The sequence below is a fragment of the Botrytis porri genome (assembly GCF_014898465.1).
Source record: "Botrytis porri strain MUCL 3234 chromosome Unknown BPOR_006, whole genome shotgun sequence".
Classification (NCBI taxonomy): domain Eukaryota; kingdom Fungi; phylum Ascomycota; class Leotiomycetes; order Helotiales; family Sclerotiniaceae; genus Botrytis; species Botrytis porri.
Window position 1 is genome coordinate 1247718 of NW_024066080.1, and position 26310 is coordinate 1274027.

Here is a 26310-nt window from a genome sequence, read left to right on the forward strand (position 1 = left end):
CTGTCTAGTCTCAATCATCTTAAACGATATGACTGCTCTTTTGTCGCTACACTAGTGACCTCATCTACCCTCTCGATCAACATGAGATTTTCATCAGATTCTGTAGTAGGAAGTCCATCTGGTACAGGCTTCTTCCAATTTCTCTTCAACTCGTTCATAATTCCCTTCCAATCTCCAATCTCCACGTCTGTTCTTATCCTTCTTCTAAATCCATATGCTCTGATTTCTGCTAGCTAGACCACCATCCAATATTGATTAAATATCAATGCGAATAAGGCTGCTGTCTATGAACTCCCTAGAAATGCAACCCCAACAGAAGCTTCAATGCCTAGAGCAGGCCCTACTAAAGAGACCATCTGGTTTACCATGCTGGTAACGGCTGTTAGGTTCAGCGTAACAGTCATTGCGAAATTGGATGCGAGGAAGGAGAAGAAGAGAGCGCAGTAGACGATGCGAGCTGTAAATTTGAACATATAGATCGCTGATAGAATAATTGTAGCACCCGATCCGATCAAGGCTAGACCATAAAGAGCGATGATGGCCTTGGTACTAATGTTCAGAATTCCGGCAGTAAATGGCGTTGCGGTGCTAGTAAGACCAAGTAGCGGAACGGTAAGAGGAGTATTGACAGCACGGAAGGTAGATGGAGTAGCTGAAGTGAGTTGTGTCAAGCCTTTTTAATACATTAGCTCAGTGTGTCTATTTTGCGTGTAGGATTGAGTTGATGACCTTTGACTTACCTTCTAAAGCTGAAGTATAATTGAGCAACCTCAGCGACCCACTTCTCCTCTGCTGTAGTAGTTCCTTGACTTATCTTCATTACATGTAGATTGTAAAAATCTGCAACTCCAACAGTATCTGTGATAATCGAGACCAAACCCTTTTCGGCTTAGTTTATTAGATCATCGTTATCGCTAGCTTCAATCTTCTTCGCGATGCTCTTGACTTCCTTGATGAAGTTGCTGAATAATTCTGTATCTCACGTTGATTAGTCGTTGTAGCACTCGTCGAGATGTAATTGATGAAGGGGCAAATGATAGTGCCTATAATTTGGACTGTGAAAGTACGATTGGCCTTAACTGAATTAAAAAGATTGCTTGGCTCTGGGAGTTTTCTCCGAAAAGCACAAGATACACGCGAGCGACGGGTTTTCTAGATGGAGGTAGCCACCAATCCAACGAATTGGATTACACCGGGGATTGGCAGTTTAAATCCAATCAATTCAGCCAAGTGCCTAAGAACAGTGTGCAGAGGAAAGACAAAGCACAGCCAATGCAGAAACCCTACCAGGACAAGGTTGATCGGAGGATTCAAGTGCGGGAGAGCCCAACGACTACCGATATAAGCCCAGTTGACATGGACCACCAAGAAGGCACCTCCTTGTACAAAGGAATGATGGAACTATCTTTCATCCAGCATTCGACACCTAAGAACGAACAGAATAGGACACCGGCGAGGGTCAGTAGGGCTGCAATGCCTGAACTTCTCCATGCATAGGTAGTTCCACCCCATGATAGTGCCAAGAGAAGAGAAATCGTTGCTGACATGAAGGTGAATGAACCAGCCAAGTCGAATCTCGCAACTTGGTTACGGAAGCCAGTCGAATTGGATGTATTATTGCGGCGAAGTAGCACATACAACGCTTCCGTTCTCAAATATCAGCAGTGATGCTAGAAAGACAAATTTACTCGAGAAGAGTGTGTAGATCTTGCCGAAAGCCAGCTGGAATGCGCAGGACGTCAATGGATTAATTTTGTTAAGCATCAGTCAATGTCCAATCATCACTTTAAAGAAAATCGGCTATGGAGATACTTACGCTGCATACTAACCCACATCGTTAATGCTGTGGGAACCTTGGGTAATCCGGGCGACAGCGGTTGAAGTTATCGTGTTGTCACTGCTACGAAAAAGCTGCCAAGCACAATACGATTGATATCAAGACCACAGTTGAAAACTTGGCATACATTCTCGTATCTTCCGCTTGGTGGGTTTCCTTGCGCATCGCTAAATCGCTCACATTGGCTTCTGTGATTTCATTTTCCGTAAAAGGGTTTGGAGACATTCTCTTGAAAACCCATCTTACACTTGAACGAGGAGTGTGGGAAGTAAACACAGAAGGAGAGTATGGGAAACGACTCTCAAACGGGAAAGAACTGCTGATGGTAAAAATTCCGAACTTCTTTTGAAGTAACTATATCGTAGTCACCTCGTCGCTTTTTTTTCTGTAATATCACTTGTCTAGCGTTTCTAAGAACTACCAGGCTTGGCTTCATTTAAAACCAAATATTCCTCCACTCGTCACTACTAACGAGTAAAGGGGGCAGACCAACAATTAGACATGCTGCATTGATGAAATTCATCAAATAAAACGATAAGCATCATCCAATAGAGAATGAAGAATTTATCGACCTTTGCTTCCTTAGGTAATCTCACTTTCAGGGGTCATCTAACCGAGTTTAGGCTCTAGCCACCTCCAGCCTAGCTTCATCGTCAGAATGGAGATTTGGGGAAAATATGGCTGAATTAATAGCATCCGAGCATCCCTTTTCTAGAATTCATTATGTCGAAAACCCCGATTTGATAGACAAACTGGGGAGCTCTGAAAGTTACCAAGTCTGAGGACCCTTCGCGGTAATTCGAGGGAGAGAATGGCATCCTACAAGCAAAATTGAATTTATTGAAGTCAGTAAGTTAACCAGCGAAAAACATGGAAGGATTCAACCCCCGAAAAACATTAAGCCACCATGCCTCCCGATAGGCTATGAATTTCTATTCATCGTACCACATCTTCAATCTCTGGCTTGAGACCCAAACCCCGCAGTCATTTGCGGCATAATCTCCGCCACGGGTATTGTTCCATTTGCGCTGAAAGATCACGAGTTATCTCTTTGAAGACTCTTGTACTACACTCCAGGAATACATAAATCGCAATGTTGCCCAAATCATCTGTTCGCAGAAATGCAAGCTTCAAAAATGCCTCCTCTATCATCAATTATTTTTGCGGTCCAGGGTGGTTTCAATTTTCTGAATGGAGCCGCCCCTCTTTTATCTTCTACAGCCGCAAGGAAAAATGCTGAAATTTTGCTTACGGACTCGAAACACGCTATTCATGTTTTAGCTTTATCATGTCTGTCAATAGGGTAAGAATACTGAAATTTCTTCATCTGATCTTAAAGATCGAAGTTGCTCTGTTATACTGATCACGGTTATACATGGTAGCGCGCTCTACCTCGTCGCCGCTAAGAGAGGAGACAAGCTTGCCATGTGGTTGTCAGTTGTTGGACGGACGATTGCTGTTGGAATTTTTTGGGTTGACGCTGGACCGTGGAGAAAAGTCGCAGTTTTTGAGGGGTTATGTGCAGGTGTGCTTGCTGGAAGCTTGATTTGGGAGTCTCGAAAGAGGAAGGACGAGAAAAGTGATTGAAATCAAGGGATTTTGGAGGCGAAAAATATTTTCAACGCTGAGGGAAACAAACACAGTATCTTTCTAACCACAAAAATTCAATGGCGGAATTTCCCCATTCCACTATACACAATACCATCTCGATAATTGATCTGGCTTGGAAGTCTTCCACGACCTCCCTGTGGCCGGAGCTTGGTGCGTTCTTTCAGTAATTCCTTGAAAATCACTCTTTCCCTGCTTTCGACTCCGCACACTGATCACTATGAGACTGCTCATGAACATCAGCTAAGTCAACTACCCCACTTTCCGACCACCCCCTGTTTCCGACCACCTAAAAAATTCATATTATCTACACTTAAAACTTTAATAACTCAATAACTATTGAACTTCAATGAAATCGCCTGTAGAATCACTTTCTATAGCACTAGAGCTATCATCTACCTCATCTTCACGATCTCCAGCTTCAATTTGTGTACGCCTTATAGCTCTAATCCCTGCGAACTTCGAATTTGGAGATACCACAACCTTTCGCCTTTTTCTAGGTAATGCTTCATCTAATTGATATTCTAGCTTTCTAATCTTATTCTCTGCCTCTAAGAGTTCATAATCCTTAGCATCGAATCCTTTTATAATCTTGCGAAATAGTAATCTTCGTGTTGGCAAATCGATCTCCTTCTCTTGAATCATTATATCTCTATATTTTCTGATATCGGCTCCTTTTTGAGGGGTTTTCCATTGAATAAACGATGAATGTATATTCCATTGAAGAATAGGATCATCATCAGATTCAGGATTAAGTGATAAAACCTCTCTATTGCTATTTTCGAGCAAAAGTCGACTCATAAGAGGTTTAGCCATATTTTTGGGCCAAAGACCACTAGCTTGCCACCCAGACTTGATATTTTGAATAGTTAAACCTTCTATTCTAGCCTTCTGATAGCAAGAAAGGAAATTGCGCTTTCCAATTGGTGAGGAATCGGATAATAGACTTAATTTATTAAGTTCGATTCGATATGCACTTTTTAGGGGTGAGAACACAGATAAATCGAGTGGTTGTAGTACGTGTGACGTATGTGGTGGGAGAAATAAGAGATATATGTTGTTATTAAAGCATTCTAACATAAATGCTGTAGTTTCATGGCTTCCGTGTCCGTCCAAAATGAGGAGTCTTGAATTTTCCGGCTGAATAGGGGTAGTTTGAGGGATATAGATCTTTTTCAGCCATTCTAAAGCTGTAGCATCTGTAGTCCATCCATTTTCTGTAGCGGTAAAGTTCCAACCCTTGAATAGAGTCAAATCTGTTGGAAACCATTGTTGTTGAACTGATTTTCCCTTATATATTACAAGGGGAGTAATGCTTTTTCCATTGGCTGAAATGCATTCTATAAAAGAGGTCCAAATTCGAGATCCAGGTTGCTTTTTTTGAATAAATCTTCGATCAGTGCTTCCTACTACTAGTCCATTAAGACCCTGACCCTCCATTATACCTGCTTCATCCATATTCCATCTGTTGGCCGGCTTAATAGCCTTGATTTCAGGGATTGCGAGGTTCCGGAACCACTTCTTAATAATATCAGATGTAGCACCTGAAACTCGTGCAGAATCGATTTGATGTTGCTTCTTAGTTCCAATATTAGGATGCCTTCGAAAAAAGCTATGTATCCATTTCTTTCCAAGTGAGGGATCCTCCCCTCGTACAATAAGGAGGTGCTCTGCCATCTCTCTGATTTGACGATGTGTAGGGCTAGTACCAAGAGCTTCCTGTACTAATATCCATTCTGCTAGTCGATTCTCCTGAATTGGAGATAACTTTTGAAGTATTTGGGCGCCTTTTTGATGCGAAACTCCACCATATATTCGATCGTGAAGTGTGGTACGTGGAACACCATAATCCAAGCTAGCTCTTCGTATGCTTGCTCCATTTGTAATCGCTCTAAGAGCCTCTGCGATATCTTCTTCGGTATATCTATTCTTCATATCACAATTATAATAATATCAAAATTTCAAATCAATTGATTAAAGCATTGTTGAGTTATTCAAAGTATAAATTTTATAATTACTCAAAGCGGTGTGGTTTTTGAGGTGGTCGAAAAGAGGGGGTGGTCGGAAAGTGGGGTAGTTGACTTATAATTTAAGCCATTTTAAGCTTATCTTGAAAATTTGAAAATTTTAGGAATTTTCTGTATTGGAATCTAAAGCTTTAAAATATCGATTTTTAAATTTGTATAGGAATTACATACAAATTTGAAACTTTTATAAAATCTTTAATAACTTTTTAATAATAACTATTAAAAGAAAACTATATATCTTTTTGAAAGTTTTGAACTTAAATCTATATAGAAAAAAAAAAAAAGAAAAAAAAAATTAATAAATATAAAGATATAGTATACAATAAGTTTAAAATAGTATAAATAATCCCTGTAATTTTAAGGGTATTCTTTTAAGTATTTATCTATAGAAAATTTTCTTTTTTTTCTAAATTCTTCAAGATAAATATGTTATAAATTTATAATAAAATTTTATAGTTTATTTTTAATAATTTTTATTAAAAAGTTATTAAAGATTTTATAAAAGTTTCAAATTTGTATGTGATTCCCATACAAATTTAAGAATCGATATTTTAAAGCTCTAGATCTCAATACAGAAAATTCCTAAAATCTGAAATTTTCAAGGTAAGCTAAAAATGATCTAAATTATATATATATAAATTTTCAGTGAATTCTATCCATAAATAAGAAAGTTAAAAATTCCATTTTTGGTGTAAAAAGTGGCCCAAAAGGGGGGTGGCCCGAAAGTAGGGTACCCGACTTAGCTTTTTTTCGTTAAGAAAAGGAGAACTTTATTCCTAGGGACATGAGCGGAGAGTAGAAACAGCTCAAGCATCTTGTAGAACTATTGCTTTTTAGTTGCGATAGCATCAATGAAGTGTGGAAACTGTGTGCGTAATGGCCTCTATTCGAAGTTCTTCTACCTGGAATATGGAATAAGGAATAACTTCAGATTGAAATCAGCTTAGTGCGTCCTGTGGTAGCGAGTGTATACGGCAACTATGTTGTAAATAATAACTAATAAAATCCCCAACGATGTAACTTCTCAACATTTTGGAATTACACCACAACATCTCATCATAAAGACTCTGGGATTACGAAAGCGAATAATGACATCCCACGGAACTGGTGAGAAGAGTGTAATGCAAACTCCGTTGCTTGACAAAAATGAAGAAATCTATTTTCGTTGCATGGATTGCAAGACACGTTATGGATCGGTCATTCAAGTACTTCAAGATATCAACCCTTCCGACGCCATTAGTCAAAGATATGACCGTGACTAACACCTACTTCTTATTCAGGGTACATTCACACGGTTTGAGGCATGGGCTTGCAATGTCTCAACCTTTCAAGATGCTGCGTTGAGGAAGAAACTCGAGTTTAGCCTCAACGATGGTACGGAAATACAACGAACAGTTATGAGGATACTGGGAAATCTCCAAGAGTCGCTCTGTGAAGGTATGTAAGCCCATTTTTAATATGAATCTTGCTGATAACTTCCAGCCCGGTTAATCATCTCCCAAAATAAAGTGAACGAGTCATGGCCCCCACAAGAGCTTAGCGATTCTGACGAGGGAATGACTATGAAGTCTGAAGGAACCTCGGAAACACAAGAACTGTCAAAAGCAATGGAAAATGCAAACACAAGCTTGTTCGAGGTTTCTAAACTTGTTCGGATAATCTCGTATGGAGACGACTTTCTCAGCGCAGCAGCCATATATCAACTTGAGTTCGATCCCAATGTTGATATTTGTCTCATAAGAGAACAAGACGGATTTGACAGTGGCGTTGACGATTGGTTAATTACCCGTCTTGGAAAAGCATTGACAAGACGACGACAATACCTCAAATATATTGAAACTTATACTAAGGGATTGATGAGTTGCGACAATATTGCAGTGGCTGAGGAAAAGCCTAGTATTTCATCTCATCCATTGATGGCATTTGAGAATATTCAGATCGAGTATGATGTTCCATTCCAATGTCCATTTTGTCGCATGGAGCTGGTAGCTCAAGATCATGCAGCATGGAAGTATAGATGCCCATCTCCCACTGATATTTAATGCAAAGATTGCTTATACGAAGATAGGGAACATATATTTAAAGATTTGAAACCCTACATATGTACGTTCAAAGAATGCGAATTGAAGATGTTCGGTAGTTTAGATCGGTGGTTTGCGCACGAGCTATTCAACCACCGTAGAGAGTGGCAGTGTCCAATGTGTCTGCATACTCCATTCTTATCTTCCCTAGCCTGGGGAGACCATTTGAGATCAGGGCATCAGATCAATGAAAAAGGGTCGCAACTCAGAGCATTGCTGTTACAAAGTGAGGACCCAGTGGATGATGTTTCTGCGACGGCGTGTCCGTTCTGCGATAACTGGGAAGAAAGCATGGCCGAAGCAACAAAGGACAAATACATGAGGCTCATGGCATTCAGAGAGCATCTAGGAAAGCATATGGAGCAGTTGGCATTTCTCTCCTTGCCCACAAAGGAGGGGAAAATGTAATACGGTAGCTCAAGTGAAGGGGAGCCTCATGCATATGCATGAGACTTATTGCAGACCCCGACTGCTCGTCCATCGACGGCCCCGCCTACGCCCAATACTGTGAGAATCTTATAGGCGGTAAGATATCTGCGATCACCATGCACCAAAAGTTCTGCTGAACTGTTGAAATACCAGGTTTGTATGATTCCCAGAACTAGGATATTCTTAGTTAAACATCAATAAATACAACTTCAAAATACTTCAATTTTCTAGAAAATTATACTTCTACTACAGTGCATATACAAGGATGGCTAGCTGTCCTTCATCCCAAAACGACCGCAAACTAGATGTTGAGAAATCTATCGAAACTTGAGTTTTAGCATTGGTACAGTAGCATGTGTGAAATAAATCTCCAGTCCAGGTACTCCAGCAAATGACATCATGATGATATTCGTGCATGGAGAAATGGAGACTAGGTTATTAGACGAGGAAGCAAGAGCCAAAGTAGGCAACAAAAAAGGCTGACAGCGGTCACTGGGCAGTGGGAATCGCTTTGCAAGAAATTATACTCGCGCGTGCGCTTTACGACTAACTACATAAGTCAACTACCCCACTTTCCGACCACCCCCTCTTTTCGACCACCTCAAAAACCACACCGCTTTGAGTAATTATAAAATTTATACTTTGAATAACTCAACAATGCTTTAATCAATTGATTTGAAATTTTGATATTATTATAATTGTGATATGAAGAATAGATATACCGAAGAAGATATCGCAGAGGCTCTTAGAGCGATTACAAATGGAGCAAGCATACGAAGAGCTAGCTTGGATTATGGTGTTCCACGTACCACACTTCACGATCGAATATATGGTGGAGTTTCGCATCAAAAAGGCGCCCAAATACTTCAAAAGTTATCTCCAATTCAGGAGAATCGACTAGCAGAATGGATATTAGTACAGGAAGCTCTTGGTACTAGCCCTACACATCGTCAAATCAGAGAGATGGCAGAGCACCTCCTTATTGTACGAGGGGAGGATCCCTCACTTGGAAAGAAATGGATACATAGCTTTTTTCGAAGGCATCCTAATATTGGAACTAAGAAGCAACATCAAATCGATTCTGCACGAGTTTCAGGTGCTACATCTGATATTATTAAGAAGTGGTTCCGGAACCTCGCAATCCCTGAAATCAAGGCTATTAAGCCGGCCAACAGATGGAATATGGATGAAGCAGGTATAATGGAGGGTCAGGGTCTTAATGGACTAGTAGTAGGAAGCACTGATCGAAGATTTATTCAAAAAAAGCAACCTGGATCTCGAATTTGGACCTCTTTTATAGAATGCATTTCAGCCAATGGAAAAAGCATTACTCCCCTTGTAATATATAAGGGAAAATCAGTTCAACAACAATGGTTTCCAACAGATTTGACTCTATTCAAGGGTTGGAACTTTACCGCTACAGAAAATGGATGGACTACAGATGCTACAGCTTTAGAATGGCTGAAAAAGATCTATATCCCTCAAACTACCCCTATTCAGCCGGAAAATTCAAGACTCCTCATTTTGGACGGACACGGAAGCCATGAAACTACAGCATTTATGTTAGAATGCTTTAATAACAACATATATCTCTTATTTCTCCCACCACATACGTCACACGTACTACAACCACTCGATTTATCTGTGTTCTCACCCCTAAAAAGTGCATATCGAATCGAACTTAATAAATTAAGTCTATTATCCGATTCCTCACCAATTGGAAAGCGCAATTTCCTTTCTTGCTATCAGAAGGCTAGAATAGAAGGTTTAACTATTCAAAATATCAAGTCTGGGTGGCAAGCTAGTGGTCTTTGGCCCAAAAATATGGCTAAACCTCTTATGAGTCGACTTTTGCTCGAAAATAGCAATAGAGAGGTTTTATCACTTAATCCTGAATCTGATGATGATCCTATTCTTCAATGGAATATACATTCATCGTTTATTCAATGGAAAACCCCTCAAAAAGGAGCCGATATCAGAAAATATAGAGATATAATGATTCAAGAGAAGGAGATCGATTTGCCAACACGAAGATTACTATTTCGCAAGATTATAAAAGGATTCGATGCTAAGGATTATGAACTCTTAGAGGCAGAGAATAAGATTAGAAAGCTAGAATATCAATTAGATGAAGCATTACCTAGAAAAAGGCGAAAGGTTGTGGTATCTCCAAATTCGAAGTTCGCAGGGATTAGAGCTATAAGGCGTACACAAATTGAAGCTGGAGATCGTGAAGATGAGGTAGATGATAGCTCTAGTGCTATAGAAAGTGATTCTACAGGCGATTTCATTGAAGTTCAATAGTTATTGAGTTATTAAAGTTTTAAGTGTAGATAATATGAATTTTTTAGGTGGTCGGAAACAGGGGGTGGTCGGAAAGTGGGGTAGTTGACTTATATATTCAAATTTTTATTATATTAGATTATATATTGATAAAGATATTAATAGGCTAAAAAAGCGATTTTTGGTATAAAAGGGTGGCCCAAAACAGGGATGGCCTGAAAGTAGAGTGGTCGACTTACAAGGTTTCGCGCTGCGAAGATCTCATTTCGCTTTTCAATTTGCATCTTGGTAGGGCTGACCGAACTTTCATAAGTTTAATCAACAAAATATATTCAATTATAGTAGAGTTGAAAAGCCTACCAGCGTTCAAAAATAAAATGGTCAGATGACATACTTTCCTTACTCCCTGCTTCTGATGTTCACAACATGGAAGCTCTCCATTCTTGTACTTCAACCTGGACTTGCAGAAACCCTCTTGGTGTCTACGCCAACAATAGCTGCAGATCGGCTGGGAAGAAGAAGGGCAAAACTGGTCGGAATACCAGATTAAACGAATCCAGCATAGCTTTTCAGAAAGTAGTTCAAATGCTGTCCTACAATCGAAAGTCTCGAGTATTTCTAGATTCGACTAAGAGAGTATGTGATCAAGAAAAGATGATTTAGCACAGACAAATTTTCTCTCGCGTATCAGAAAACACTCTCGAAATTTACATAAGGCAATCGGGGAGCGAGTAGAGTTGAGAGTGCACGAGGTCGCAACTCGGCTGCGAAATCAAACAAGCGGGGACTCCCCTATAATATTCAAGCTATCATTCTAACATTCAGAAAGTTTGAAGATATTTGGCCACTAATCTAATGACAATAATATCTCATATATTTGGCGAAAAGTGGGCAAAGCATTAAGGAGCAGTCGATCTTGCAGATCTTCTTGTCGATGGAAAAGAGCATGCAGTGATCATTCATGTAGACAGAAATTATTTATAAAGATCTCAGGATTGGACTGCATGATTAGAGAATCTGCATTCTCCAACTAACTTAAAATTCGCGATCAGGAATTCTCTTGAGATATCAAGTAGACCTTGAACAGTTAAAGAATTGAAATACCGACTCTCTTTATATCCTTGTCAAATCCTTCGATTAGAGGTTCATATGACCAATTTTCATACTAGGAGGCAAGTCCTCCTTCTTAGTCCCCCAATCGCTTTCTGTATGCCCTAAAACTAATTCCAACGTCTGTCCCTCCGTGAAAAATTTATGTCCACTAAATTCACGCGGCATTAGCACATTTTTTTCTTAATCCCATATCATCGGGGGACAACTCACATCCAACTCTTATTCCACATCACTCCATCCACCTTCGCACTCTGTATAAAAACATTCCTTACACCTCCATCCCAATTAATGTTCTTGATCGTACTTTTATTTCCATTCTCATTTGTGAAACTCAGAGATTCGAAAAAGGGTGGGATGATTAGATAGACGTTCTGTCCAGGGTTGGAGAACAATCCCATCATTGAGAACGCGGAAAAGGAGGCCATGGCGCCGGTATCGTCGTTACCAGGTAGTCCAGTAGTTGAGGTATTGAAATAGGCGGGTATGTACATATGGGCACGGGATGCTGAGAGGGCAGGACGGCCAGCGTACTAGCGAGGGGTTAGCGGGGTATGAAATTGATAGAGAGGGGAGACGAACGTGGTAAAGAAACACTGTCAAGAACGAAGGTTCATTTCCGATGTCCGTCAGACCGCTTGTATGCAAAAAATCGAGACGAGCGATGAACTTCTCTGGTCCACCAACTAGATCGATTAGAGTCGCGATATCATGCGGTACGAAACTGTTTAATTGTCAGTAGAAAGAATGTGCCACATCAAAAGAGACGATACCTACAATTGATACTCCCAAACGCTATCCTCAAAAGTCTCCTGTGGATTACTTGTTAAACTGCAAAAGGAATCCAGCGGACTACAAAGTATCGGATCCTGGTACCCCCATGTCCCATTCAGATATTTCGGCTGGAAGAATCCCGTGAATCCTGTATCTACACCATTAATAGACGAAGTTTGATCTTCCTTCCACAGATTCTGCCAATTTGTCGCGCGATGCAAATATTTCGCATGTTCAGGTTTCCCTAAACCTCTGCCAAGGGTCGAGATACAGAAATCGTTATAAGAATACTCTAATGTTCTAGAAATACTTCTAGAGTTCGTGCCGAAACCTAAGTAATCATAATCGAGGTAGGGTATATAGTTTAGAGCTTTCCATGACATGAGACCACCGCGTCCTTCGTTGGACCATTCTAGTGGCTCGTTTTCTGCATCGTTTACCACAGCTTCATAGGCTAGTTGCCAGTCTATTCCCGTGAGATTCTTCACATATGCATCGGAGATGACATTATCAGCGTTTGAACCACCTTGAGTAAATCCTTTACAGAGACTCATACGGCAATCTGGAAGCCAGCCAACGTTCTTGTAGGTATCGAGGAGACTACGGATCATTTCTGATAGGGCAGATGGATCGACGATAGTGAGAAATGGGAGCTGAGATCTGAATGCATCCCATATACTTTGAAAACATTAGTACTTTTTGTTCAACATAAGTAACCTGAATTCTTACCAGTAGAAAGAATCAAAGTATGGTTCGCTGCTTTCCCATAAGGGATTCTCGCCCGTATAATTCTGCGGGGATATCATCGTCCTATAAATTGCGCTATAGAAGTTGGTTAATAGTGAAGTATCACTACCATGACCAGGCTCTATGTTTACAACACTCAGTTTCTCCCTCCATGCCTTCTCGGCCGTCTTCTTCAGCCTGGCAAAGTCAAAATCAGGAATTTCATTTTCTGCATTCTGGCAGGCTTTATCCGAGCTAATGAGACTAACGCCCACTCTAGCACTGATAATTCTATCAGTTGGTGCTTTAAAGCGAACAAACCCTCCAGCTTGAATGTAGAAGAGATTTATGCCTCTCGTGACAAATAACTCCTTTGGTTCCGTTCCTGCTCTACTATTGACCCATATTCCAGTGTCCAGGATACTTGCCCCGGAAAAGTCAACGCAAACATATGACATGTATGAACCGCCACCGAAACTTGGAATGAAAGTCCCATTTGCTTTGATACGCCCATCGTCAGCCACGCTGATGGTTGCGTTCTGTCTACTGGCACTCAAATCCGTCAGATCCATGAGAATGAGCGGACTTAAAGCCGTCCCATTCGAAGATTTCTCTGCAGGAAAATTGAAGTGATAAAGAGCAGCATGCTCCGAAACTGTCATCTCGGCATGAATGCCATTTGTTAGGTTTAATCCAAAGTATCCCGGCGTGGCCATCACAGAATTCATCACATATGGCGTAGCTCGATCTGTGATTAGGAATTTGCAATTGTCAACAACATCATCGGGACAATACGACGGAAATAAGGGCAAATTGCCCATGGAAGGATTTCCTCCGGTGCCAGAGTCATGCATGTGTGAAAAGCCAGTTACATTGCTGCCATCGGTTGAGAATCCTGCGGTATTTTGACTATTGACATCAGCGACTGCTTTGGCCATTCCATAAGGAAGGGTAGCACCGGCGAAAACATTTCCACCATTGTCAGTGCCGATGAGCTGGTTGACATACTCGAGAGGGTCGAATCTACTCGGGATTGAGGTTGTATTAAAGGTGCTCCATTGGGCTATTGCAGGAGTTGACAGTAAGAGGGCAACAGAAGCTTCAAAGTATTTCTTAGATTTCATATTGAGGAACAATGACAAACGATGAGGTAGGCCTTCGTAAAACTGTTGGTAAACTGGTGAAGACATGCTGTTGTTACAATGTCCAAGTATTTAACTTCAACGCGGGGTTCCGAACAATCAAATTCGTATCATTGATGCAGTGCTACATCAATCAATGCGAGAGCCTAGCAAGTGCATTGCAATATCAAGACCTTCCTATACAGGGCAGGAGTGACGAGAATCCAAAATCATCATCTGGATTTCAGGTGTAGCGTTTGACATGGATTAGCACGCGTCTAACAATGTGATGTGTACAAGTCATGATCCACCGAGAATGTGGTTTCAGTCCCAGGGACCGCAAGAAAGACTTTTCTTCATTCCTCAGGATATGTCAATTGATTCGACAGCAACTCAGAAACTTGCATTGAATTCAAACGTTAATATGTGGTCGCGTCCAAAAGCACTGCCTGGCTCTAGCATCACGTTTTAGAGCCTGCGCGAAAACCATCGTGCTGAGGTTTTGCCGTAAAGGCAATTTTCTCTAACGTTAAGATTATGTAAAGCAATAAATTCATCGATATCACCATTCAAAAGTAAAGTCTGATCGGAGATTTTTATACAGAGAAAGAATGCAGTGTCTGGGCTTCATTTTAGAGAAGATAAAAGGAGATAAATATAAAAGAGGAGAAAAGTATCACTACCAGAATATCTACGAGTAAAAAGCACAAAATTCCCCATCTGCTTGCTAGGTGTGTTGAAATCTTCATATTACAACTAAACTCAGAGTTGATCCAAACATCTTCCAGAATTAATTGCAGAGCAGTCCTATCTCTTAAACTCAACTGTTCAACATCTCAAATGATTTCAAAATATTCGAATTCGACAATTTATGTTCTTATTGAGTTCCTCGATTTAGGTAGATCCATCAGTGCGTTGATATTCTATCAATCGTTTATCTCAAATCGTTTTGAAGTATCGACCTATAAATTATTCGAAGATTTGAGATCTTTCGATTCACAAATATCGAGTATTGGTATCGGTCATGAGTTTGAATACTGTCATATTTATGGATTTCTCTCTACAAAGAGTCGCATCGAGATGAGGGGTACGAACTACGGGATATGGGCTGGGAAGTATAGGGCATACAATAAGATCAAGTATTGATGTGATATGAGACTACCCGATGCCAACTGCGAAAAAGTGCTTTCGAGCCAAGGACTGAAGGATTTACAAAACTTTGTAAGCATTTTCAAACCCAATAGTTGTAGTTGAGCGAAGGTTAGGAAAGTCACAGGTTCAGAGCTTTGATTGACAAAATTCAAAATGATACTTCTTTCACGTCCACGTTAACCGTAATAACAAATGGGGTATAATGAAAAGCTAAGTGCTTTAGGACGAGCTTTTATTTATATGTGATACACCATATAGCCCAAACCCCGTAAAGATTTCCCATTCCCAGACCATGATGTAAATAATTTACTCGTCATCTTCTTCCTCATCGGCCTCAACAGTAGTTTGTGCGATACGGTCCAAATCACGTTGTCCGGATTGAGTGATACGACGACCTCCCTTCTCCTCGTCTTGCTCCAAAACACCGATCTTCTCGAGAGATTGCAAAACGTGACGGTCGACAGATCCGGAGGCGTTGACGTGGTGGGATGGTCTAGAACCACGGTTCTTGGTCGAACCGTGAACCTTGGTGAGACGGCCAACACCGACGGTTTTGCGGAGGTAGATGTGACGGGCGTTGGCGGCAGCACGAACGTAGTACCAGTCAATGGATTGAGGTGGGAGCTCGTTGGATGCGCTGGTCTTGACGGTGTCAACCCAACCTGCGGGAAAAGGTATCTTTGTTAGTAACTTGTAAATACCGAGCGCATGTCTGCGCGAATGTGGAAAATAAGCGTCGAGATGCATAAATCAGTACGTACCTGGAATTGGGAGCTTTCCTTGTCTCTTCAAGAAAGCAGCATATGCATCAATGAACTTTTGAGCCTGAATTAACCCGTCGAATCAGCATAATTCCGTCAGCGGAGATCTTTCGACCCCCTCACACCTGCTCATTTATCGACGAGAGAAGGTAGTTTGCGAAGTTCAGAATTGATCAAATGGGTTGGTGTAAATGAGAAGAATTCCAATTCGCTGTCGCAAATCGAGTTCTTGAGTTCATTCCTTCCCCATTTCGCAGCTTGTAGAATTGTGTATACTTACGTCAACATCGCGAACAGTGACACCACCCATTTTTGCGGTATTTGGTAATATGTTCGAAGGGTTTGTCGATGAAGTTCTTTGGGCGGAATGGAAATTGTCGTGGTTCGAAGTTTCGAAAAGAGATGTTGAAAATTGAAAATTATCCAAAGTGTGGGCGACAAAATTACGCGAGGGGAGACTTTACCAAAAATAGACTAGCTTTACAATATCGGACTTTTCTTTCTCGGCTTCCCGATCCTTTATATCGTATCTTCGTATGGACTTTGCTATGTTAATCCGAACCACCCGAGCCGGAAACAATAATATAGAGTTCGATAAGAAATGAAGCTTAATTGATTGAATTGTGATAAGAAAAAAACTCGATGTTGCATTAACCTTAATCTCAATGTATAAACTTAAAAGGTTGATTCGAACGGTCAGATCCAATATTATGCCATCTAGAATCTAGAATGGGTTCGATATTTTGACAACATTATTCTTTCAATATTTGGCTTGGACTGATGCTTCAAACATCTTACAAGTTGTATGGCGTCCTCAAAACCTTTGTAATTATTGGCCAGAGTCATTTGCAATGACATTAATAAGTTTAGCAGTGAATTTTTGAACTTCCGAATACGGCATCAAATCTGATCAACGGTCATATCCAACTGCGATTTTCAAAAGCCCATGTTTCAATGTTTCATGAAAATCGGATATTTGAATTTCTACCACGTAAGTTTTGCGATGCTTTAAGACAAATTATTTGCTAATACTATTTTGGTATTATAAACATAGGAACGAGTCCATTATTATACCTGTTGGTTTTGTCATATGTCTATATTCATCCAGAGCTCACATATTCACCAGCCCATGGACTGACTCGACTGTAAGTGACAGTTCTTATCAATATTCATGTTCTGGTATCTTGTTGCGCATTTTGGAATTTTTCACTTGTCAGAAAGTGAAAGAAATCTTCAAGTAATGCTATCATGTAGCCGGTGCATAAAATCTGTTTACATGTATACAATTTCCATAAGTTCGAAAATATTCGCTGAAGGGGAAAATATGTACAATGTTCCTTCGCATCCCTTGAGATGCAATTCCTTCAAGGGCACTAACATGTCTCATTCCCTTCTTCAGGAATTTAGCTGAGCGATACAGAGTAGGCAGTCGTCTTGAAGACAGCATTGCTTCCTGTTTTACATGAGTTAATCGTCTAGTCAGATGAGTTAGGGGATGGACTTACCAGTGAATGGTTCGGTGCCAGCTTGAATAGTCGTGAGATATTGGCTGGATGGGTATCCTTGGCTGGAGGTCAAGTATGTAAGGAATGTCTTCAAGTCACCAGAGAAGCTGTTGACTGTGCTGGAAGCGACGAAGGAATAGACTCTGGTGGCACCGTTGAGTCCAGAGTAGAGCTTCCATGACACTCCAGCGATTGTTGGAGTTGCAACGGGTGACCCGGTAGCTGAAATTGGTCCTGCGCCACCCTAAGAATCGTTAGTCTTCGCAATCTAATATGAATAGCAATGGTATTAAAAAACTCACAAGGGCACTCAACCAGATCATGATCTCGTAGTTTGCGCTGCCAGTACCAGTGGACGAGGAGAACAAATCGTAGGAAACGTCAGCAACGATGTTAGAGCCAGTATAGCTAGAAGGGTTATGATCAGCTAGGTTCATTGAACAGATATGAAGTAACTAACCTCCATTTCCAAGTAGTTGGAATGGTCGAGATAGCAGAAACCTGCTTAGCTGCCATATTAAGCCCTACATTTGCATAAGACTTGACTTGGGAAGACCCTCCCGCCCATGACCAACTAGTGGACCAGACAAGAGAATTGCTCGTGTCTGAAGTGACAGTTGAGCATTGAGAACCAGTGAAACCGGTTATATTCCAGAGATTTTGGAAGACGGTATAAGTCCCAGTTGCAACAGTATCCCACTGGCCACAGATTGTTGTAGCTCGCTTCTCAACAGTAGGAGTAGGAGCAGGAGAAGCAACAGCAATTGTTGCCAAGACTAAAGAAACCAAGGACTGGGTGAGCTTCATGGTGATGGGAGTGAAAGGTAAGAGAGTTAGAAGTGCGTGGAAGGTTGAATGAAGGAAAGTGAGAGCGAGCAAGGCTTGTATTTATATAGAATCCATTACAAGTATCATGGTACAAGCGCTCACTCGTGGAAATATTGAACGGATTAATAGGGGATGTTGCCCAGGTAGACCCTGCGCTCAGTAGATTGGACAAACCTAAGAAAATCGCAATATACAGTTATCTGCATGAGAACAAAGATTCTAATGTGGTATAGCTTCGGTATCGAAGGTCTTTTAAATAAAGACCCCGATCTACGGAGTATGCCTAGGGTGGTTTGTGGCTGCTTGACAGCCAAGATGCTCTACCCACTCTGTTACCAATGGACATTTGAAATTATGCGATTTGTGATTGTACAAAGTATAATAATGATCAAGAAACCATAATATTAAAAATAGAACCACAGGAAAATTTCCTGAGGACTGGCCCATTTTCCTCTATTCCATGCACTTGTTAAGTAGTTGAAAAATCACCTCGTAATATCTCAGCATAATAATTTATCATGACCAAAAAGTAATAGACTAACTTATACGATTAAATAACTTGCTCAACTCAAATTGAATTATGGATTAAACTATTAATACGAAAAATCTTCTTCGGAGGAAAACAAAAGTAGGAGAGTCAAAAGGTTATTCAGTTCACTAACCATTTGATGTCCGTTAAAATGGGTTTCATACGGCATCCAGGGACCAGAAGCATGAAGCCGCACTTTGGCAATTCTGGCTAAAATCACAGGAAACGTGGATAAAGTCGTACAACCTTGACATTTACTAGGGAACAGATCTCATGACTTACCCCGGATTCTTCAAGAGAGGCGAATAGTGAAGATTATGCCTAAATTGGACTGACGTTTAAGATGATGAACGATTCCCTTCGTGGTAAATTTCCTCCATGTCTGACAACTGCAGTAACGTAAGTCATGGCGTAATGCGTCTAATGGCGTAATGCGTCTAATTGTGGGGGACCACCCCATCAAAAAAGCAACAATTCAACAATGGTCCGTCGAAAAAGTTTAAAAGTGCAGGAAATGGAATCTCGACTTTCTGAAGCAGTATTAGGAGTTCAAAATGGAAAGTATAAGTCTTCATATGAAGCTGCAAAAGAACTGGGGCTTTCTAAAGATACTGTGACGCGACGCGTCAAAGGGGGTTCGTCGCGTTCTGAAGCACGTCAATCGCAACAGAAACTTTCTGCTGTACAAGAGAATGTACTTCTTAAGTGGATAAAGCAATTGACAATTAGCGGCTATTCACCAGGCCATCAGTTGTTAAAAGAATTGGCTGAGGAGTTACGTTCAAAACGGACTTATAATTTGGATTGCCCCTCATTTGACTCCCTTGAACTCCCACCACAACACCTTCTTGGTCATGAATGGGTTCCACGATTTATCAAACGACATCCTCATCTTACAGTTGTTATTGGCCGTCGAATTGAATCTGTAAGAATGGATGGTGCAACCAGGGAAACATGTAGTACTTGGTTTGACGCGTATCAAAAAGCGATTCAGGATTATGGAATTGAGAAGAAAGACGAATATAATATGGATGAATCTGGACATTCAATTGGGACAATGGAATCAACTCGAATTATTATCGATTCTACACTTCGTACAAAACATCAAGCACATCCAGGCCGTCAAGAGTGGATTTCAATGGTAGAGTGTATTTGTGCGGATGGATCCATTCTTCCACCACTCGGGATTTTTAAAGGTAAAAATGTCCTTCAAAATTGGATTCCGAAGGAAGTTCTTGGTAGCTGGTTCTTTTCAGCAAATACAAAGGGCTGGACAAGCAATCTTCATGGATTAGAATGGCTAAAACGCGTTTTCGAACCTGCAACTCGTGCAAAAGCAGGTGGCAAATATCGGCTTCTCATCTGCGATGGCCACGATTCTCATATTAGTGGAAGCTTTATAGCTCACTGCCTTCAAAATCGAATTGTACTTCTTATACTTCCTCCTCATACCTCGCATTTGCTTCAGCCACTTGATGTTGCGGTTTTCGGTCCATTGAAAAAACGGCTCACCGCAGCACTTTCTGATTTGAATCAAGCTCAACTTGTACGAATACAAAAGATTGAATGGATGGAGGCATATATTAAAGCTCGAGCCGACGTATGCCATCATCAAAATATCGAATCGGCATGGCGGGGAGCTGGGTTACATCCATTTAATCCACAGAGAGTGTTCCGTACACTGGGTCGAGAGTTTACCCCCGAAGTCGAAATATCCAAAGAACCAACCCAATTTGATATTTTTAACCAAGTCTTCGTCAATAGCTCACCCCCGGATGTAGCAATCTTACAAACAGCAAATAACCTTTTAAATTCAACAATTGAAAATGATACGACTCTTTCAACCCCGGTTCGTCAATACATTCGAAAATTGACGATTGGGAGTGAGCAACTTCGAGCTCAAAGTATTGTTCACCAACACGATGCGAATAATTTACGAGCTATTATTAAGAAACGTACGATACGTAAGAAAGGAAAGAGACTAGTTTTGAAGGGTCATTTTCATATTTCTACGCAAGAATTATGTGATGCAGTAGTGGAAGTCGAAAAAGCTACTAAGGTACAGACAATGAAAAAAGGAAAAGGGAAAGGGAAAGTAATTGAATATGAAACTGAAACTGAAGAGGATATTGGAGAAGAAGTTGAAGATGAATCTGAAAGTGATACTGGAGATTGTATTATAGTTGATTGTTGAGTAATTGAGATTTTAATAGAGTGGTTCCCCGCAATTAGACGCATTACGCCATTAGACGCATTACGCCATGACTTACGTTAGTGCAAGAATATGAGGCGACCCATTCTCGAGTCCTTACTTACTCGAGAGAGCTTAATTTGGCCCAAAAATTCATCTGAATGTTCACGAATCTGGGCAAGCTGCACTACCAGAGCTTCTCAATGTCAAGCGATGTTTGCAGATCATGAACTCAGCGCGAAAGCGATCCGAAATATCTCCTCCAATTACAATTTCCAAAAGAAGCTGTGCACTCGAGACCATGCTTGGATTGTTTCCATAACTCTCTTATTTGCTGTAGATTCAGTTGTGTGGTAGACGATCTGTTCAATTCATACGGCGTTATGCTCGAAATTGGAGTGTGCTGCTTACAGGCGTTCAATGGATCCAGAATTTAGATGATTGCGAGGGTTTCTTGAATTACAAAAGATCAGGAATCAACTCGCATAACATGGGAAGCACCAGACAGATGATGGAAACGTAGAAGAATACTTTTCGGTTCAAAGTAATATCGACTTACTCTTACCTTGCAGGAACCTACAAAGAGACACCTATACTTACATCCATGATATCTGTAGTATGGTAATTACCACCAATTGCCAGTTCAGTCAACGTAATCGACACTTGGAATAGGTTGACAATGTTGATTTGGGTAGTATTGACGCTTAATGATGCTAGAATTTGAATGTGCTCTGTGAAGTTGTCATTGAACAAAGAATGTGAATGTGGCATAATAAGGCGGTGTATAAGACTCTTCATCAGGTGACACAACCTTATTCACACGCTTGAGACTCTAGCGGCTCTGGTCTCCACACCTCACCCCAACTTCCCCTCGAGCAAATCATCAGATTCGATATCGCATTGCATCATAGAATCGCGACAATTTTCCTTGTATATCTTTCTAATCGGAATCACAGAAGAAAGTCGCGTCTCCGAATACATCAAATTACTCGACAGAACCTATCGATTGTAATAGATGGAAGGTCAACAAACTATCGATATCGCGCAGAGTACAGTGACCATTGCGACAAGTTGAATAATTTAGCAGAAGTATATCTTGCTGAGGTTTTAACTTAAAAAATGGCGCCGGCGGCATCGGTCGCTCAGGCGACTAACAAAGCCAAACGGCCCATGTCTATTCAAACAAACGGCATCAACTCATCGACTTCGTCTCCGTCCCCATCAATGTCCGCTGGAAGACTGCCATCCGGCTCCAAAAATTTCCAAAACTCCACTACAACAAATGGCAGTGGAAACTCTTCGGGGGCTCGATCTGCGAATCGAAATCGTTTTGGGCACACAATTGGTCGAGGAATCAAAAACAATAGTGCAGGCATGAGATCTGGCAGTGTTGCAGAAGAGTTCGTTATACAACAAGTTGCGCAATCACAACCATATGGTAAACTTCTTGCTACTTTCCGTGGCTCATACACATGCTAAAATCTCCTAGTCAAAACTGAGCATTATATTCTTCATAAATACCGCAAATGCCCCCCCTCCCTGATCATACACCTTTACGCGACGCATTTCCGATTCGATCAACAACAGAACAGTTTTTCTTACACTTCTCCAATGAGAGTACTCCTAGATCACCTCAGACAGAAAACTATACCTCATGAATTGGTAGATTATTTTATACTGAACGAAGTAGCTTTCTACGAAGGTTGCATGATTGTCCAGATCCTCGATCACAAATCTGTTGCTCCCCAACAACCCTCATCTCAACCGAAGGATGGGAGCAAGGAAGGCGTTTCGATTCATACACTCAGTAGTTATATTACGCCATCCCCATATGCGTCGTACCCTCGATCCGACCTAGATAAAAGTAGACCCTCAAAAGAACAAATTAGCGATGGCCCCACGAAATCAAGGACATCTGCTCAGCAAGATAAGGAGAATATGCCTGCGCCGGGCACTTCGAACGATTCCCAGAAAAACAAGACAGGCCCTGCACCAGCAAAACTCAAAGTGACAACGTGCGTGCTGTTTCCAACACCAATTAGTACCTATGTCGAAATTGCTCGTAATTCTACTGCACCTCACACACCAGATATGGACAAGCGCCAAGAACGTTCCGATGGAAGTACATCAGCTACAGTAGCGCAACCACCTACACCACTTGGAACTGTCCCACCAACTCCTGGCTTGAATATGCTACCTGCCGCCAAAAGATTGAAATTGGCTAAATCTGAGTTTAATTGCGGCAATATATACGCAGCAGAAGCTCAGATTATCCTAGCCACTACAGCCCCCTTGGCTCTTGAGCCTGCAACCAGTGCAACAGAATGTTCACGGCTACTAGAATCGTTGGCTCACCCTATGCACTTAGAGAAGCCTCCTCAGCCCAAATCCCGTAAAAGAACAGTCGCAGAGATGGCTGCCGATGAAGCGCTTGCTGCCGATGAACAACGCTATATGCTCATTTTGGACGAACAACGTTTCGCAACTGTTGCCCGGGGCGCTGGAGGTATCAATGTTGCTGATGGTGCTGGCCAGGCTGGTGGTGGATTCGAAGCCCGATTCGAGAAATTTAACGCTCTCACAAATATCAGAAAGGATATCGAAGATAAGAAAGCCTTGAAGAAGGCAGCAGAAGCAGAGGCTCAGCGAAAGTCTAAGGCAGAGGAAGAGATTCAACGGAAACAGGAGATAGCTGAAGCTCGACAAAAGGAACTAGAAAGACGTCAGAACTTGGCAAGACAACAGCAGCAGCAACAAGAAGCTCAAAGACGCGCTGTAGCTCAGCAGCAGCAGCAGCATTCACAGGCTTTGCAGGGTATGCCTCCTCAAACGCAAGGTCCCCATGCACATCCATCTCAAGCCAATGGAATTGTCTCGAATGGTATGCAGGCGCAACGATTCCACCCTCATCAAGGTACCCAGGCCCAAATGTCTTCACCAATCGTTCGAAATGGAACTCCGCACAGCCAGGCATCGCCGACAGTCAATAATGGTATTGCCAATAACCCAATGCAACACTCTACGTCGAGCATGGGTGGCAGTCCTCCTCGTCCAGGTTCTGTTGTTCACCAAAATCATCCTGCACCCATTGCAGCTCATGGCATGGTGGCTCAAAGAAGCCAGCAAAGTCATGCAGGAACACCTAGCATGCATAACGCGACTCCTAACATGCAATCTACTCCTTTGAGTCGAGGACTCACACCAAGGATGAGCCAAGGGAGCCCACTGCAAGGCGTGATGGCCCAAGCACCTGGAATGGGCCAGATTGGAATGAACTCCGCTCAATTGCATGTTCAAGGTATAAATAGCATGTCGCCCGTCGAAACGCAACAATATCTGATGGCGTTACGAGCTCAACAGCAGCAGCAGATGCAAGCTCAAAGTATGAGAGTAATGCCTAATGGACAGCAATTGACTCCTCAACAAATAATGCAGCACCAACAAATGAGGCAATTACAGATGCAAGCGAATGCTAATAATCCAAACCATCAATTAGCTCAAGGTTATCAAAATCAATTAGCTGCTATGCGACAAGCTGGCATGCCTCAGAATATGAACATGAATCAGCAATTCATGGGGAATAATATGAACATGCAGAATATGCAGGGCATGGCATTACAGCAGCAAATGCAGCAACAGCAGCAACAACAACAATTACAAATGCAGCAGCAGCAGCAGCAGCAGCAACAGCAACAACAACAACAACAACAACAACAACACCACCAACATCCCCAACAGCAGCAACCAATGAACCCACAGACCATGGCACAACAATACATGCACGCCAACCCGCTGCAAACTCATCAGCAGATGGCCGCTGTATATAAACAACTCTACAATAGAGAGGTGGCATCTGGCGCACATCCTCAAGGCCTACCAGACCTTTTGAAGAAAAAATTACAAATGCAAGCCCAGAGCATAGTACTCCAAAACTTTAAAGCGAAGATGCAAGCAGGTGGGCAGCAAGGTTTCCCGCCAGGTATGCAGATGCAAAACGGTATGGGCATGGCAAGACAACCAGGCATGTAGGAGAGGTGTATTATGTAGGTGTATTATTATGGGTAAATTCGAATTGACCTGATCAAGGAGTTTGACTTAGGTGTAGAATGGGCAGTACTTTGGTTTGGGCAAGGCGCATTTTAGGTATGATTATCACGGGTCCACGATTGTATATATTACTCTGGTTCGAAGATTGGAAAGAATAAAGCGACACAGGAGGATTGGCTAGGCTCGATAAAGGATTGGGGCAGCCGTATTCCAGGGATTTGACGGAGGAATTATTATTTCTCGTTATATGGACAATTATCTAAGTACTACCTAGACCAATATGATAGTTTATGACTCACTATCAAAACATTTAACGCCTTCATGAAAACCATAAGCTCTCTTCCCGAATCGATCCCCTTCCTGTTATACATCGAGACATTTTACATATCTGATCCAAATGAAACCATACTAGTATGTTGAGCTCATTTCAAAGATTACTTTTTTGTGCCTCCCTGTGTTTTTTCTCCATCCTTCTCCATTCATCGTCACTTCCTGTCCATTTGGGTTCCTCCACACAAAATGCTTCTCCCCAATCTAACCTCTGCTCTCTTCCTTTCCACACATCCTCACTACTCTTCCCTAACTCCCTATTCTTATCACTCGGATCTCCATATTTTCTCTTCTCCTTCTCAATCCATCGTGCCTTGATCAGTTTGGCCTTCTCATTATCGGCATACGTTCTCGTTTTCATACAAAACCAAAAGTCAGACCATGACTCGCTACAATCTCGTGCAGAGCCATATCGATATAAATTATTGAATTGGCCGCCAAAGGACTGGCAATAGAATGCTGCATCGAAGGCTGTGCGGCAGGACATGGTTGTGGGAAGGAGTTGGATAGAGAGCGGTTCCGAGGGGTCACTTTGAGGAGGAGCTTGAGTGGATGGTTGAGAATGGGAAGGTTCTGGTGGAGGTATCCGGGGTACACGGTTGTATTTTGTACTAGAAGAATGGGTGTCGGCCTCCAATTCCCGGAGAAAGGAATTCAGTTCTTGTTCTGCAATTTCATCGCGAGAGAGAGTTTTTGTTTGAGGTGTGGGTGTGGAAGATTGGGGAGATGGGACTGGATCGCTTGAATTTGAGGAAGTCGGTTTCTCCGCAGAGGGAGCAGATGATGAAAACCAGCCCATTGTAGATTGTCGTTGGAAATTTGTCTTTCGAGGACTACGAGGCTGAAGCGAGTGGATCTTGAAAACAAAATTCAGCACGCGGGGAAGTTTCTACGAATTCTCACGTGACAAGGCTGTCAGTTCTTTTCGAGGTATGACGACACTGCTTCCCGCCTTTTGTTCGGCTTGGTTT

General features: G+C 41.7%; 11 protein-coding genes across 11 annotated transcripts; 4 read left to right on the forward strand and 7 right to left on the reverse strand.

Moving 5' to 3' along the window:
- Positions 1-14: 14 nt before the first annotated feature.
- EAF01_004894 (uncharacterized protein) lies at positions 15-2062 on the reverse strand (the record flags this gene model as incomplete). The annotated part of the gene is made up of 4 exons (XM_038913148.1): positions 15-233; positions 315-673; positions 1439-1650; positions 1965-2062. The coding sequence occupies 4 exons, from the start codon at positions 2060-2062 to the stop codon at positions 15-17; spliced, it is 888 nt and encodes a 295-aa protein (XP_038771234.1).
- Positions 2063-2958: 896 nt separating this feature from the next.
- Positions 2959-3515, forward strand: EAF01_004895 (uncharacterized protein; the record flags this gene model as incomplete). The annotated part of the gene is made up of 2 exons (XM_038913149.1): positions 2959-3140; positions 3220-3515. The coding sequence occupies 2 exons, from the start codon at positions 2959-2961 to the stop codon at positions 3422-3424; spliced, it is 387 nt and encodes a 128-aa protein (XP_038771235.1). The 3' UTR covers positions 3425-3515.
- Positions 3516-3781: 266 nt separating this feature from the next.
- EAF01_004896 (uncharacterized protein) lies at positions 3782-5380 on the reverse strand (the record flags this gene model as incomplete). Its single annotated transcript, XM_038913150.1, has 1 exon — positions 3782-5380. One exon carries the CDS (start codon positions 5378-5380, stop codon positions 3782-3784), a length of 1599 nt encoding a protein of 532 aa, XP_038771236.1.
- Positions 5381-6560: 1180 nt separating this feature from the next.
- Positions 6561-7961, forward strand: EAF01_004897 (uncharacterized protein; the record flags this gene model as incomplete). The annotated part of the gene is made up of 5 exons (XM_038913151.1): positions 6561-6590; positions 6753-6909; positions 6955-7483; positions 7541-7575; positions 7705-7961. 5 exons carry the CDS (start codon positions 6561-6563, stop codon positions 7959-7961), a joined length of 1008 nt encoding a protein of 335 aa, XP_038771237.1.
- A 726-nt stretch (positions 7962-8687) lies between these two features.
- EAF01_004898 (uncharacterized protein) lies at positions 8688-10286 on the forward strand (the record flags this gene model as incomplete). The annotated part of the gene is made up of 1 exon (XM_038913152.1): positions 8688-10286. The coding sequence occupies one exon, from the start codon at positions 8688-8690 to the stop codon at positions 10284-10286; it is 1599 nt and encodes a 532-aa protein (XP_038771238.1).
- A 971-nt stretch (positions 10287-11257) lies between these two features.
- On the reverse strand, positions 11258-14234 carry EAF01_004899 (uncharacterized protein). Its single transcript, XM_038913153.1, has 5 exons — positions 12879-14234; positions 12153-12827; positions 11958-12099; positions 11589-11908; positions 11258-11526 (listed from the first exon to the last, which is right to left on the reverse strand). Exons 1-5 carry the CDS (start codon positions 14063-14065, stop codon positions 11403-11405), a joined length of 2448 nt encoding a protein of 815 aa, XP_038771239.1. The 5' UTR covers positions 14066-14234; the 3' UTR covers positions 11258-11402.
- Positions 14235-15200: 966 nt separating this feature from the next.
- EAF01_004900 (uncharacterized protein) lies at positions 15201-16219 on the reverse strand (the record flags this gene model as incomplete). The annotated part of the gene is made up of 3 exons (XM_038913154.1): positions 15201-15810; positions 15910-15973; positions 16190-16219. The coding sequence occupies 3 exons, from the start codon at positions 16217-16219 to the stop codon at positions 15455-15457; spliced, it is 450 nt and encodes a 149-aa protein (XP_038771240.1). The 3' UTR covers positions 15201-15454.
- A 1093-nt stretch (positions 16220-17312) lies between these two features.
- EAF01_004901 (uncharacterized protein) lies at positions 17313-18221 on the reverse strand (the record flags this gene model as incomplete). Its single annotated transcript, XM_038913155.1, has 4 exons — positions 17313-17362; positions 17415-17658; positions 17717-17822; positions 17875-18221. 4 exons carry the CDS (start codon positions 18219-18221, stop codon positions 17313-17315), a joined length of 747 nt encoding a protein of 248 aa, XP_038771241.1.
- A 2906-nt stretch (positions 18222-21127) lies between these two features.
- On the reverse strand, positions 21128-21733 carry EAF01_004902 (uncharacterized protein; the record flags this gene model as incomplete). The annotated part of the gene is made up of 2 exons (XM_038913156.1): positions 21128-21286; positions 21563-21733. 2 exons carry the CDS (start codon positions 21731-21733, stop codon positions 21128-21130), a joined length of 330 nt encoding a protein of 109 aa, XP_038771242.1.
- A 114-nt stretch (positions 21734-21847) lies between these two features.
- EAF01_004903 (uncharacterized protein) lies at positions 21848-25264 on the forward strand. The gene is made up of 2 exons (XM_038913157.1): positions 21848-22400; positions 22452-25264. Exons 1-2 carry the CDS (start codon positions 22082-22084, stop codon positions 24989-24991), a joined length of 2859 nt encoding a protein of 952 aa, XP_038771243.1. The 5' UTR covers positions 21848-22081; the 3' UTR covers positions 24992-25264.
- A 172-nt stretch (positions 25265-25436) lies between these two features.
- Positions 25437-26138, reverse strand: EAF01_004904 (uncharacterized protein; the record flags this gene model as incomplete). Its single annotated transcript, XM_038913158.1, has 1 exon — positions 25437-26138. One exon carries the CDS (start codon positions 26136-26138, stop codon positions 25437-25439), a length of 702 nt encoding a protein of 233 aa, XP_038771244.1.
- Between the last annotated feature and the right edge of the window lie 172 nt (positions 26139-26310).